This window comes from Macaca mulatta, chromosome 11 (genome assembly GCF_049350105.2).
Source record: "Macaca mulatta isolate MMU2019108-1 chromosome 11, T2T-MMU8v2.0, whole genome shotgun sequence".
Classification (NCBI taxonomy): domain Eukaryota; kingdom Metazoa; phylum Chordata; class Mammalia; order Primates; family Cercopithecidae; genus Macaca; species Macaca mulatta.
In genome coordinates, this window is record NC_133416.1 from 136,447,087 (window position 1) to 136,460,411 (window position 13,325).

Consider the following 13,325-nt stretch of genomic DNA (forward strand, 5'->3'; position numbering starts at 1 on the left):
CTTAGTTATGGTAAAGTACCTGTAGCCGCAGTCCAGGGAGGGAACTGAGAAGCCGCGAGGGACAGACCCCCACAGAGATGCTGATGAGGCCGGCAGCCCTCCAGCTTCCAGCACCATCTTCCTTGGGAGTTTGGGAACCTCAGTGCCTCCAGGGGCCCCGCAGGTGGCGTCAGAGAGCGAACCAGCCAGGTGCGAGAGAAACCACCCCGCATCACTTATTTATTCACACTCGAAAAGACACCTCGTGGACATTTCAGTTCAGATTTTCCTATCAGTTCTTTCTTGGATTCTGGGCACACAGATCGCATGACGGTTTGCATCGTAATGGCATCTTCAGTTGTGTTCTGTGGACAATGACATTCTATATTTGCCTAGGAGACACACAGGAATTTTCTTCCCTTTCATAAAGCAATGAGCTCTTTCTGAATGATCTTGAAAACACATGGCTCCTTCCCTCTCTGTTTCCCCCACTTTTGGGTAGAGCCGTAACTTGGGAGAAACACCTATTAGAAGAGTGGTGAGATGGAGCATAAATGGAGTTGGTCAACTCTGGGTCCATAAGACATCATGGGTGGAGAGGACTCGAACCTCAGTGCCACTCTGCCCCACTGGGGCCAAGTCAGATTGGCAGCTCCATTTTGCCAGTGTCTGAATTCTCAAGCGATGCTAGAAATCTAGATTTCTAAGGTGAAATTATCAAAGTTTTGAATGTTGCCTCAATTTTCTCCATTCTGCAACCAGTTTCATTGTCTTTTACAAAACTTATGACTGGCTGGGTTCCGTGGCTTACACCTGTAATCCCAGCACTTTGGGAGGCCGAGGTGGGAGGATTGCTTGAGCCCAGGAGTTCAAGATCAGCCTGGGCAACACAGCAAGACCCCCAATAGCTACAAAAATTACAAAAGTTCACTGAGTGTGGTGGCATGTGCCTGTAGTCCCAGCTACTCGGGAGGCTGAGGTGGGAGGATCACTTCAGTGCTTAGGAGGCAGAGGTTGTAGCGAGCTGAGATTGTGCCACTGCACTCCAGCCTGGGCGACAAGACAGAGCAAGACCCTGTCTCAAAAACAAAAACCCCAGACTATCTGAAATTATTTTGTGTGCTGTTTATTCCCCCCACCCAAATAGATGTAAGTAAGGTTTTTGAAAGTGCATGTGCGTTTGCTGTATGTATGACTCTGTCTCTAGTGCTCGCAGCTATTCCTGGTACAGAGTAGCTGCTCAGTAAATACTGGCTGAGTAAAAGATTGATCTATCACTTGCTATTGTTTGCATGAATATAAGGATTCCATGCAACTTCTTGTTATGTAGAATTGTCTTGGGGCTGCAGTTGATAAAGGAATCTACAATCAACTTTTTAACCCAGCCCAGAGTTATTGTGTGTATGTACACTCAAGACCCAAAGGAAGGACGGAAAATTTTCCTCACTCCAGCCCAAAAGAAGGCTGGAATACATGCTTGCCTGCCACAGTTTCCACTTACCACTATCAGTCAGTAGGCTTTTAGGAGAGGACTGCACGTGTGATTTATTTGCAAATCCTTTCAGGTCCTGAAGGAGAGACACTTAGTACACAATGCACTTTGTCATCACGTGTCAACATCCCCTCGATGCAGAGAGCAGCACTACACGATGTAAGGGTGTAATTGGATTGTACTGGGATCCTTAAATCTGCATTTGATTTAGAGCCACAGCTTTTGCAGAGCCATTTGCGATTGATGCAAGCCCCTTGGAGGGGGTCAGCATGGAGAAGGACAAAGGACAGCCATAAAGCCACTGAATGCAAACTTTATATTTACAGTCAGTAAGTTTATAAATATATATTACATTCTTACAATCTACAGTACATTCTACACGTAGATGGATTTGGGAGCGGGCAGTGGCTGCAGTACTCAACAGAACATGACACAGGTAAGAATGGAAAGAAATATGAGGACATTACTGAAAGCAAAGGGTTCTCATCAAAAGGGGTGACAGCTTAATCACCCAACCAAACAAGGTAGGTAAGCTTGCGGACAAGAGCAGGTGACTTACTGGCTGCAGAAACCCCAGTCTCAAGAGCAAACTGATAGCACCACAGTTGCAGGGGAGAGGGCTAAGGTTGGAAGGGTAAACTGGTGAAATTTACACACACATGATCTAAAGAGAATTCAATTCTACGGAGAGGGAGAAGGCGTAAAGACACACACTCAAAATTAGAGACAGAGAGGAAGCAGGGAGATAGGTTCAAAGGAGGAGAGAGAGAGACACACACAAACAGACTGGAAAACAGACATCGAAAGAGCAGAGAGAAAGAAAATGACAAAGAGTGAAAAATGGAATGGATTCAACAGCACGGCCTCTTCTGCCCTCCACCCGCTGCCCCCTACCATCTTTCTCAGGATCCTATCTGGCTGGCACCCAACACACCATTCTCTACCTTGGAGTGAGCGTGATATGGGGCAGGAATTGGCTGATGTCTCCTTCTCCCCATCTTCACAGGCTCCATAAGTGAGGGGATTCAGGGATATCCTGAGTCATGCTGATCTCAAGCAATGCAAAACCTTTTGGGGCTGACTGCAGGACCAAGTGCTTGCAGACCTGCATCTCCACCACACGCAGACGCCCCTCATCCCTTCACACCTCCAAGGCGAAGAAGGCTTCTGTGCTGTCCGGTGTGTGCGAGGCCAGGCTTCCTGCTGGACCCACCGCATTCACACCCAGAACCCCCCAACTCCACACGTCCTGCACATTCCACACAGGCACCCAGATTTGTCTCAACAGCCTCGAGGGCACATTCTTGGACAGGAGATCTGCCATGAACAGTGAAAGACCTGTCCCAAGTGGCCCTGTTTTCTTTCTAGAAAAGCAAGGGAGTGTCTATCCCCTGGGGTGGAATTCACTGTGAGTACCGCCCATGCCCAGAGACCAGCCTCTTCAAAGACGGGCAGCGTGGGACATACGCCCAGGTCTGTGGGGGGAGCTTCTTTATAGAATGTCACTTGGGAGTTGACACAAAACCCAGAGGGAGAAAAAAGACTCAGCTAACACTAGAAACTGCCCTCTCCCTCCCCCACCCACGGGTGACCAGCTGCTCTGGGGAGGGTGGCAATGCAGTGGAGGAATAGAAATGGATACATTGTGAACTTGATAGGAATCAAAAGAGCCTGGTTCTTTGAACCTGATTCAAATTCTATGCCCAGTATCCTTAGTTTACAAATAAAGAAGTGCCCTGAAGGGCTCAGAGGATTTGTGTCCGTGTATTTGTCCTTGGCATGTAGTTACAAAGGTATTTGTGGCCTGTTAGCCCATATGTTCCCTTTCAGTCCTTGTCAGCCACTGCCTTGGCCTGCCCATGATCTGAGCCAGCTCTGGCCCAGCCTTTGAGAGACAATGACTCCCAGTCATGCCTCCCCCAGCGGACGGCGGCACTGGACCGCCCGTGATCTCGCTCACAGCGAGATGTGCTGCTCCGGTTTCGAGGACAGCTTCCTCCCATTGATCCATGGATGCTCCACCTGAGTTGCGCTTTTCTCCCGTAGTCTGCAATATCGAATATTGGAGCCATGTGGATTTTACAATATCCAAACTGCTTTGATTCGAGAGAGAGAGAGAGGCTGTTCTTTCCTGGAAACTCAGATGCTCAGTGATTCCAAACTCGTTTTTGTTTCAAGTCTGAAAAATCTTGCCATGCATGATAAACCTCTTAAGCAAGACACTGTACTCTGGAATGTGTGCGTCGATGCGGACTCCAGGCCTCGCTGCTGAACCGGGGTCACTGGCTGAGGCTCCATGGACAGCATCATCCTTATTTTGTCCTGTTGCTTTGTTTCTCTTCCGGGGGCACCGTTGCTACACATCCTGGAATTAAAGGCTGAAAGGTGAGTGAGAACCAATGTCTGCGTGTGTCTGGCTTACACATTTTCATGTAATCTCTCCATGTAGTTGTGCAGCTCTTTGCAGTCCCCAGGGTCCAGATCCTGGCAGACCCACTTAATGTCATCCTCGCTACTCATCACGATGGAGTTCCTGGTGGGGTACTCGTCGTCGGAGGAGACGGCGGTGAAGGTGGTAAATTTCACCCTTTTCCTTTTTGAGGTAGGGGATGTTGGGGGATCACTTTTCTGGTCTTTCCCATCGATGATGATGGGTCCTAAAGGTTTGAACAGCTGCCCATTGATGCTTTTTTGGGAGTTTGTGCTGAGGAGATATTTACTTTCCTCGAAATCCATGCCCCTGTCAATGGCAGTGATTTGCTCATCTTGTGAGGAGGCAAAGTTGATGTGATTCTCCAACAGCTCTGTCCGGTTGCTTAACCCAACCCAGTCATGAGAGTGACTCATCCCTTCCTGCTCCTCGAAGGGAACCTGTTTGTGTCTGTATTTTAAAGCAAAGGTCACACAATTTATCAAGAAGACCAAAATGGCCAAACAGAAGACACCCAACAAAGCATACATCCCAATTTCTAAGTCGCTCAGCCCTTTGGATGCCTGCATAAGGTCATTCCCATCCATGTCCGCATTGCTTCTGGGGAGGTCCACCTGGGCTGGGAAGCTGGTGAGGTCACTGGGGACAGTCTGCAAGTGGCTGTCGTTATCGAAAAGGTTTTCCTGGCCTTTCTTCTTCTGCAGGATGGACCTGTCTGTCGTGGTGCCCCGTCCCTCCATGAGTCCCATGGAAGAACTGCCATAGTACTGTCCTTCCTGACTCCCCCATTCCTGCAAGGGTTTTTTGGGCCTTCTGTCACTGACATTGTTTTCCAGGTGAACCCCTGCCCCTGTGTGTCTGCTGTCACTGGTGTTGGGGTTAGCATCATTTTGGCCAAATTTAACTTTGATGTTTGCTGTTCCAACAGCTAACACACTCTTCCGCTTGGATTTCTGGCAGGATTCACTAATAACCATTTCCACCTTGACCAGGGTGCCTTGTCCTTCGGTTTCTGCAGCAATGATGGGCCACTTGAATTTGGGGTCTTGGTGGATGGAGACCACCTTCTCATCCAAAGATGTGGCCATCAAGGAGAAGTCTTTCCCATCATAAATATCCAAGGGTGTGACTGAGCCATCACTGAACTGGACCCAGCAACTGATGGCTGCTTCCTATTGAGAAAAATATGTAAGTTAATTAAAATGGGCCAAAAGGCTCATTGAGCCCCAAGTCTTAGTAAAGTAGACACACTATGGAAAAATATTGCTACGAGAACAAAGACAAGCCTTTCAAACAGTGTAGAAATAAGCGATAAGAAGTACCAAGAGTATAAAAGAAAACGAATTCTCACAGAGATGCAAAAAAAGCAAAATAAAACAACGAAATGACAAAAGAGGGTCGGTATTAAACAATCCATAAGAAGATTTTGCTTTTTTTTTTTTTTTTCCTCCCGTAGGTGTTAAAAGGAAGATGGGCCCTTGGGCTGTTCAGAATCGACTTCTGAACAATAATAAATTGCACGACAAAGGAAATTACTGGTGAGTGGAGTCATTTACAAGTGTTACGCATTCAAATGAAAAATATTTATTACATTATTTATAAGTTGTAATACTGAGTCTCCACTGATTACTGGCAACACAGATAAAAGCGTCTGATCTAGATGAGATCCCACTGCAGGGCTGCAGGCTGTGGTTTGGCCAGCCCTGCCTTTTCTGAGCCTGCAGGAGTAGATCTGTCCTGACCTCAGGACATAGTCTTGGCTTGAAGGGAGTAGTTAGGCCTGACAGCAGGAGAGGGAAAGCATCTTGATTGGAGAGTCTTCGTCTCTTTCTTCACCCAGCCCAACTGGAGGAAACTGGAAGACCAAAAAGCAGCCAGAGCCAGGGTTTGTGCACCTCTCAGTCTCTTGCTGTTTTCACTCTGTTGATTTAGACCAACTTTCTTTGCAAATAGTTTGACCGGGCAGATCATTGGAGATAACCTCCAATTTCATGCCAGCCTTTAATTTTGGTGAAGATGTCATTATGCTTGACAGCGCAGCGGCAGATCCATTGCTTCCTCCCTCCTCCCTCCCTCTCGGAGAACCTGCTCCGCTCCAAGCCCGAGATGATGAACAGCACTAGGCGGCCCCTGACCCTGCCCGCTGGGCCACAGCAACAGCTGATTGGAACGAGACAGCTGCTGCCATTGGAGCCATCAATCTCAGCAACGCTGAGCCAGCCAGCATGACTCTCACCCTCTGTCTCCTCTTTCTCTTTCTGTCTCAAACTTGAAACCAGAAAGACAAGACTGGCAAAGTCAGGTTGAGAAGCTGTGTAGTGGGGGCTCATATAAAATTGGGAATGAAGCCCTCTGATGGACTACGTGTAAGCAAATGTTTGGGCATGGCATTTATCCATAGGAAGACAATAATGAGTTAGACCAAAGTAAAAACACAGGTGAGAGAGAGAGAGTGGGCATGAGAGTGTTGACCTTCCCTTTCCTCCAAGGTCTTGCAGCTGGGTTCTGTGAGATCCCTCCAATCCTCATAACACAGCCTTTGTTATTTAAGCTTTTCCTTGGGTGGACTTTTTTCTCTTACAACCCACTGGCCCCTGACCATGACAGAAGTAATTTTACACAGTTGTTATTTAGTCGTTGGAAGTAAGAAGAAAGGCTCCTCAAATGTGGCTGGTGGCCTCTGCTCCTTCCTTCAGCTCAGCCAAGAAATACTTACGCTGTTAGACATTGGCTTGGACTCCCTGCTAAGTGGAGAACCTTGCCAAGGCACAGTGCAAAAGCTACTGGACATGACACTGACTTACCAGGTTCTCTCAATCTGCCACGAAATCTGAGCAGAGTATTCAAATGCACAACGGAATTCTTGAAACTACCACTGTCAGAGCCAAGTTGCAGGCAGGGAGTGAGAGCCCTGCAAACCACCTATGGAGCAAATCTCAGGGTAGCATGTTTAGCTCTGCATGTCAGGAACGGATTAGCTTTCTGGCCTTCTTCTAGCTGCATCTTATCCCTTCCTTAACGCCTAGCTGGTGGTCAGCTGATGTTATCACCCACAAAGACAGTGAAAAGCCTCAGGTTATTTCTTCATTGCCATTTGTAACTTGCCTCTCGGCTGGCATTCTTCCTTGAGAAAAGGAGGTTTGCTTTGCCCAAAAATTCAATTCTATTATTGGGATCATCCACTTTCAAGTGTTTTCTAATCCAAAACTCTGCAAACAAAGACTGTAGTATAAGGACTAGGAGATTAGCTCATGCCTGAGAGGGGAGCATTACATGACAGGTGCAGGCTGGGAAAGTGGGAAGGCGCTTTGTGCCTCTTGGCAAGTCCAGTGTGGCACTCCTGCCTCCTCTGAACATGGTCACAGCCGCTGCTGGTGCACAAAGGCAGGGCAGGCCTGGTAGCTCATCCTGCTGAGGGAGAGTGTGCAGAAAAGGCTCTGGATCCAGAAGGGAAGCAGTCAGAACAATAGCCCATTTGGGCTGGAGGGATTCCAGCTGCCCACATGAAGATGATCCCTTTTCATGGGGCACAAAGAACTAATGACCTGCAACCACCATGTTTTGTTGTTAAGTGAGCTTCACCCAAATTCCTATGTTCTAAGAAATAATGTTTATCTACCTCTAATGAGGGAGAACATACTACTTTCAAAGGTCCCCTATAACAGTCCCCTTTGTAAGCCATTGCATCCACATACAAACACATGCACCACACACATACAACACACAATACATTCACAACACATACACATATACATGTACACAGGTGCCTATACAACACAAACATACATACAACACAAAATACTGACACAAGACAGACATGCATATACACACATGCATAAAGCAAAAACATACATGACACACATAGACCCACACCACACATATATGTATACACACAACATACATAGATACATGTAATGCATACATACATACAACACACAATATATTCACAACACATATACATGCATACAGGTGCCTATATAACACAAGCACACATGCAACACACACAACACAAAACAAGCAACACAAAATACGGACACAAGACACACATATGCGTACACATAGACACACAAAGCAAAAACATATGTACACAACACATATATAGACACAACACATGTATACATATGCACACACACAACACATAGACACATGCAATACACACATACAACACACAGAAACACACAACACACTCTATTAGCTCACACTGGTTCCAAATAAAGTAAAAGAAAATTGTGACTGACATCCCCATGAATTCTCTGTTTCTGCCTTGAGCTGAACAATGAATGGTCTGGAAGTGATGTCCCGCCACGGGCTCCCCACTCAGCAGGTCTGTCACGCTCTGCTCCATCAGGACCTTGGCAGCAGGCTGTGCACCTGCTCTGAGCCTGCACGTGCCCTTATGCCCTCATGGAAGCAGGAAGGATGTGGAGAGCACAGGTGACCACCTGCATGCACCTGCACTGTGGTGGATGAGGGGCGGGCCTTTCCTCCAGGGCTCCTGCCCCTTAGTGGCTTCTCATTTTTACATGTTGCAATCCTTATGTATATTTGTATTTATTTTTTTCATCTCTGCATGAGGGAGCTGGGAAACATGAGGCAGAGCAGTCACCTGCTTCATAAGAGCCCTTTGCAGACGGAGAAACACCTGATATGTGATCCCACTCTATTGTGCCACCTGCCTGGCATGGGACCCGCCTGGCGTGGTGCCTGCCTGGTGTGTGATCCACTTGGTGTGGGACCCCTGCTGAAGTGTGTCTCAAACCCTCCTCCATACCTGTTTTGGCCTCTGCAGAAGTTCCTGAGCGACTGCAGTGGCAAAGATGGCTCTGTTGCTTCCTGGGCTGAGCTGCAAGGAGAGTGACAGTCCTGTCACCAGCTGCACCCCGAGGTCTGTGATGGTCACCTTCTCGTCCAGCACGGTGATGGTCTTTTCAGCGAGGATGGTGTCTGACAGAGGAGACAGGATCTGGAGGGCGGAAGCGACATGACAAGGAAAGGCTTTCTGTGGTCCAGACACTGCCTCCAGTTGCAGGAGGAAGTGCCAGGTGTTCAGGCAGTGACAGGGCAACGTGTGAGCCAGAAAGAATGAGAACAGGTCTTTCCCACTCACACCGCCTTCAAAATCACATATTTTGCTTGAGAAAATGAAAGGATTTTTTGCGTAAAGCAAGGTGGTGTCAAGTAGTTGGCAGGCAGGGCTCGGCCCCTCCCCACACTCCACACATCAGCTCCATTTCCCACCATGCTCCATCCTGGACAGGAGGAACTGACATTTTCATTCGACTATTAACTTTATGATTTTTCTACATCACAGATCGTCTCTTTACTCTTTAGTGTGTATTTTGTTTAAAAGTATTTATTTTACTAAAATTTGTTTTTTCAAAAGCCTTTCTAGCACCAGCGAACAATGGGTTGGGTGTACTGGTTACATATTGACGGCTTTCTCTCTTGCACACGAAAACCAATGTGCAACTGGAAGGTGGATCCTGCTGGTCCATCTCAATCATGTGTGTCACTGGAGGCCACACTGTACACTTTGGGAAACACAGCGTATGATGCCTGATGATGTGGAATATCGTCGGGCATATTCTGATAAACGTAGGTTCTGAGTGTCTATGCCTGACGCCAACAACCCAAAGCCTCATTTCTCCTGTGGACACCTGGAATGACCTGGAAAATGAGGCTTATGTGCAGTTTAGACCCTGGACAGGAAATCCTGCTTTTTTTAAAATTTTTTTTTAATTTTTTTATTTTTAGTACAGACAGAGTTTCACCGTGTTAGCCAGGATGGTCTCGATCTCCTGACTTCGTGATCCACCTGCCTCGGCCTCCCAAAGTGCTGGGATTAATCCTGCTTTTGAGGAACGTCTGTGGAATCACCTCTTCCTCCTCTCACCCTTCGTCCCAACGATAAAGAGCTGTCTCAGATGCCTCGCGGCCCTGTGTAACGCAACCTTCTGGAAGGGAAGGGCTTCATTCTCTGTTCTCCTGCTTTCTCGACCTCTTTCTCTTTTCAAGTTTTTGGTGATATTTATGATGTATGTCGAGACAGCAGTTTTCCTAGGACCCTTTAAGACCAGGAATCAAAGCTCCACACTTCTATCCGAACACCGCCTTCACTTTCCGGTCCGACTGGGACAATTTAAATGGCAGCGAGCAGGAGAGATGCGTCCCCAGAAGAAAGTGGACTAGTGAATTTATGACTCAGGAGGACGCAGTGAGAAAAAAGAAAAAAAGAACCAAGGCTTGCAGGAGTAGATGCCTCACCAAAATAATGTTCACGTTTAACGTGTGCGAAGCTGGCCCACTTCCTCTTCCCCGACACCTGATTTCAGAACGGTATGTCTTTTCCCCTTTGCACTTCAATTGTCACTTAAGGGAAGATAATACCAAATTCTCATCTCACTGTGAGTTTCTGGACATCAGTTTCAGTTTAGCCTATAGATTTATGATAGGGATTCAGGTCTTTCAACTTCTTAGTCAATTATGGAGGTTGCAAGCTCTCATCTATGAGGCAGATATGTTTTGTCTGACATAAGTCATATTTTAAGGTAGAATTAATGATCATCATTTAGAGAGCTGGAAGATTTCATATAAAAACATAGACTTCCAGCTTTTCTAGAAAATTGGAACATATGGCCGCAGTGGACTTGCATTTCTTCTTGGCAGCTTTTGGCTGTAAGAGCTTGCCCCTTTTCCACAGGCCCCACCACTCCCTGTTGTCTCTCTAACCCTCAGAGGAAAATCAGCTGCTGTCTTTCAGCACACACCCAGCCTACTCTCCTCACTGACGGTAGCTTCTCAGCTTTTAGAGATCATTAGAGCGTGTGACTCCTGGTCTACAGCCCAAACCCATTTATTTTCCTCCTTGGATAAAATGAAGTTTTTAGATATACCAGCCAATTTTCTAGAATGGATATGTTTTAAATCTTCCATGATCCAATCTAGTCTCAGTTATGATGATTCCTCATGCACAGCTGTTTTCGAAGCCTCACAGATTGCCTGATAAGACAATCGCGTTGCCTGCAGAGGGGGCAGCTGCTGGGGAATACACTTTTCCTTTGGCTACGATGTACACTATTTGGGTGATGGCTACGCTAACAAGGCAGACACGCAATATGTCCAGGTAACAAAACTGCACTTGCACCCCTTACATGTATACAGAAAGAAAACAAACTCCTGCTTTGTTCTCAGCTGGGAGGTAAATGACCAAACCCTTACAAGCCTCCCAGAACACTGTTTTGTAAAAGTGTTTGTTTCAAAACCTGAGTGTTGTGGCTGGTCCTCTCCATCACCCGCTCCCCAGCAGAAGGGGCCCACGAGACAAATGGAGGCATAATAACTTCATTCCTTCCTTCAGCACATGTCTGAGTTATTCAGGTTCTCATCAGGCTGCCGGCTGTGACTCGGTAGAGGCGGCCACAATATCCTGAAGCCATGGGAAGGTTTAGGTGACCACGCTCGGCGGCGGAAAGTGGCTCAGCAGGAAGTTGCTGGCCGTGCCTGTGATTCAGATCACAGGAGCTCACCTCAAAAGCTTGTTTACCAAGATAGTAATGCCCACCACGGCTTGGGCAAAATAGTGTGTTTCAAGCATGACCCACCGTGGGAGTCAGCCCAGAGTTTCTCACCTAGAAGTAATATGGGAGGAATTTCGAGATTCTCATCACATCATTACATGACTTGTATTGTGGTTTTGTTTGAGACGGGATCTCGTTTCATCACCCAGGTTGGAGTGCAGTGGCACGATCTCAGCTCACTGCAACCTCTGCTTCCCAGGCCCAAGCAATCCTCCCACCTCAGCCTCCAGGAGCTGGGACCACAGGCACGCACCACCACACTCGGGTAAATTTTTATATTTTTGGTAGAGATGGGGTTTTGCCATGTTACCCAGGCTAATCTCAAACTACTGAGCTCAGGTGATCTGCCCGCCTCGGCCTCCCAAAGTGCTGGGATTACGAGCGTGAGCCACTGCACCCAGCCAACATCACTTGTATTGTTTACTTGACAATTTCTTTGAATTTAGCCATCCTAAAAATAGATATCATTCCCAGCAACGACAAACAGCTGGTTTCTCCTCTGGGCGGAGCAGAGGTGGGAAGACAGATCTTGCTTTGGGGATTTTTATTTTTTTACCTGAATGGTGGTCATCCCAAGTTCCTGTCCCATCAGGATCTGTCCACCTTGCAGCTTGGCGATCCTGGGCTCCTCCACCTGCATGAAGTCATTTATCAGCTCTGTGATGTCCACTTGCCAGTCTGAGCCCAGCAGGTGGGCCAGGTGTCCCCCAGGGCCGGCTGCCTCAGCCACAAACTGCGTCAGGACCCGCACCATGGCATGCTGGTACTGCAGGGTGCAGCCGCGGCCCCTCCGCTCATCGTCTTCCTCTTCCTCACTGTCCCCAGCAGGCCTGTGAAAGAGGCAGTACAGTTTGCAGACAGTTACTTGTTGGTTCTCTGTAAGGGGCTGTGTGTGGAGCCTGGTGGGGGCTGCAGAGGTAAGGAGACCATGAGACTTCAAGGAGTTTACATCCAGACATGCAGAGGTGAACCTGACATACTAACTACTGCTCTGGCATGACCAGTCCCATCAGCAAGGCCGGTGCAGCCAGCAGAATGTAAGGTGTTCCCAGTGGCCCCCACCTCCTGGTGTCTACTTTGTGTAAACCTCTCCCCTTGAGTGTGGGCTGGACCTAGTTTCTTTCATCCAATGAAAAAGTTAGGGCAAAAGTGATTGGATGGTCACTTTCTTGGCTAGACTTGAAAAGCCTGTGACTTCTGTCTTGCTTGTGTTTTCTTTCCTTGGTTCTTTGCACTTGCTCACTCTGATGAAGCGAGCTGCATGCTGTGAGCCAAGCTGTAGAGATTTCCAGCCAGCTAGAAACTGAGAGTGAACTCTGGCCAGCACCCGCGCGAGTGAGCCTGCACGTAGATCCTTCCCCACATGAGCCTTGAGACGGGACCCCAGGCCCACTGACACCTGGGCTGCAGCCTGTAAGAGCCCCTGCTCAGAAGACCCAGCTCAGCCATGCCTGGATTCCAGATCCACGGAAACTGTTCAATAAACATGCTGTTCTTTCTCTTTTTGAGATAGGGTCTTGCTCTGTCATCCAGGCTGGAGTGCAGTGGTGCAATTTCAGCTCACTGCAGCCTTGAACTCCTGGACTCAAGCAATCCTTCCACTCCAGCCTCCTGAATAGCTTGGACTATGGTGCAAGCCACCATGCCTGGCTAATTTTTAAAATTTTGTGTAGAGATGTGGTCTCGCTATGTTGCCCAGGCTGGTCTCAAACTCCTGGGCTTAAGCCATCCGCCTGCCTAGGCCTCCCAAAGTGCTGGGACTTACAGGCCTGAGTCACCGTGCCTGGCCGGCATGTTGTTCTTGTAAGCCACATTAACTTTGGGGATAATTTTTAACCCACTAAGC

The 13,325-nt window shown here is 47.8% G+C and overlaps 1 protein-coding gene across 1 annotated transcript in view; it reads right to left on the reverse strand.

Moving 5' to 3' along the window:
• Window positions 1-1,768: 1,768 nt before the first annotated feature.
• TMEM132D (transmembrane protein 132D) overlaps window positions 1,769-13,325 on the reverse strand; it is an 827,192-nt gene continuing 815,635 nt past the window's right edge. The window contains exons 7-9 of the mRNA XM_015109701.3: window positions 12,036-12,309; window positions 8,674-8,865; window positions 1,769-5,074 (exon numbers count right to left, since the gene is read on the reverse strand). Coding sequence (XP_014965187.3) covers window positions 3,890-5,074; window positions 8,674-8,865; window positions 12,036-12,309 — 1,651 coding nt within the window. The 3' untranslated portion in view covers window positions 1,769-3,889. The remainder of the gene's footprint in view (window positions 5,075-8,673; window positions 8,866-12,035; window positions 12,310-13,325) is intronic.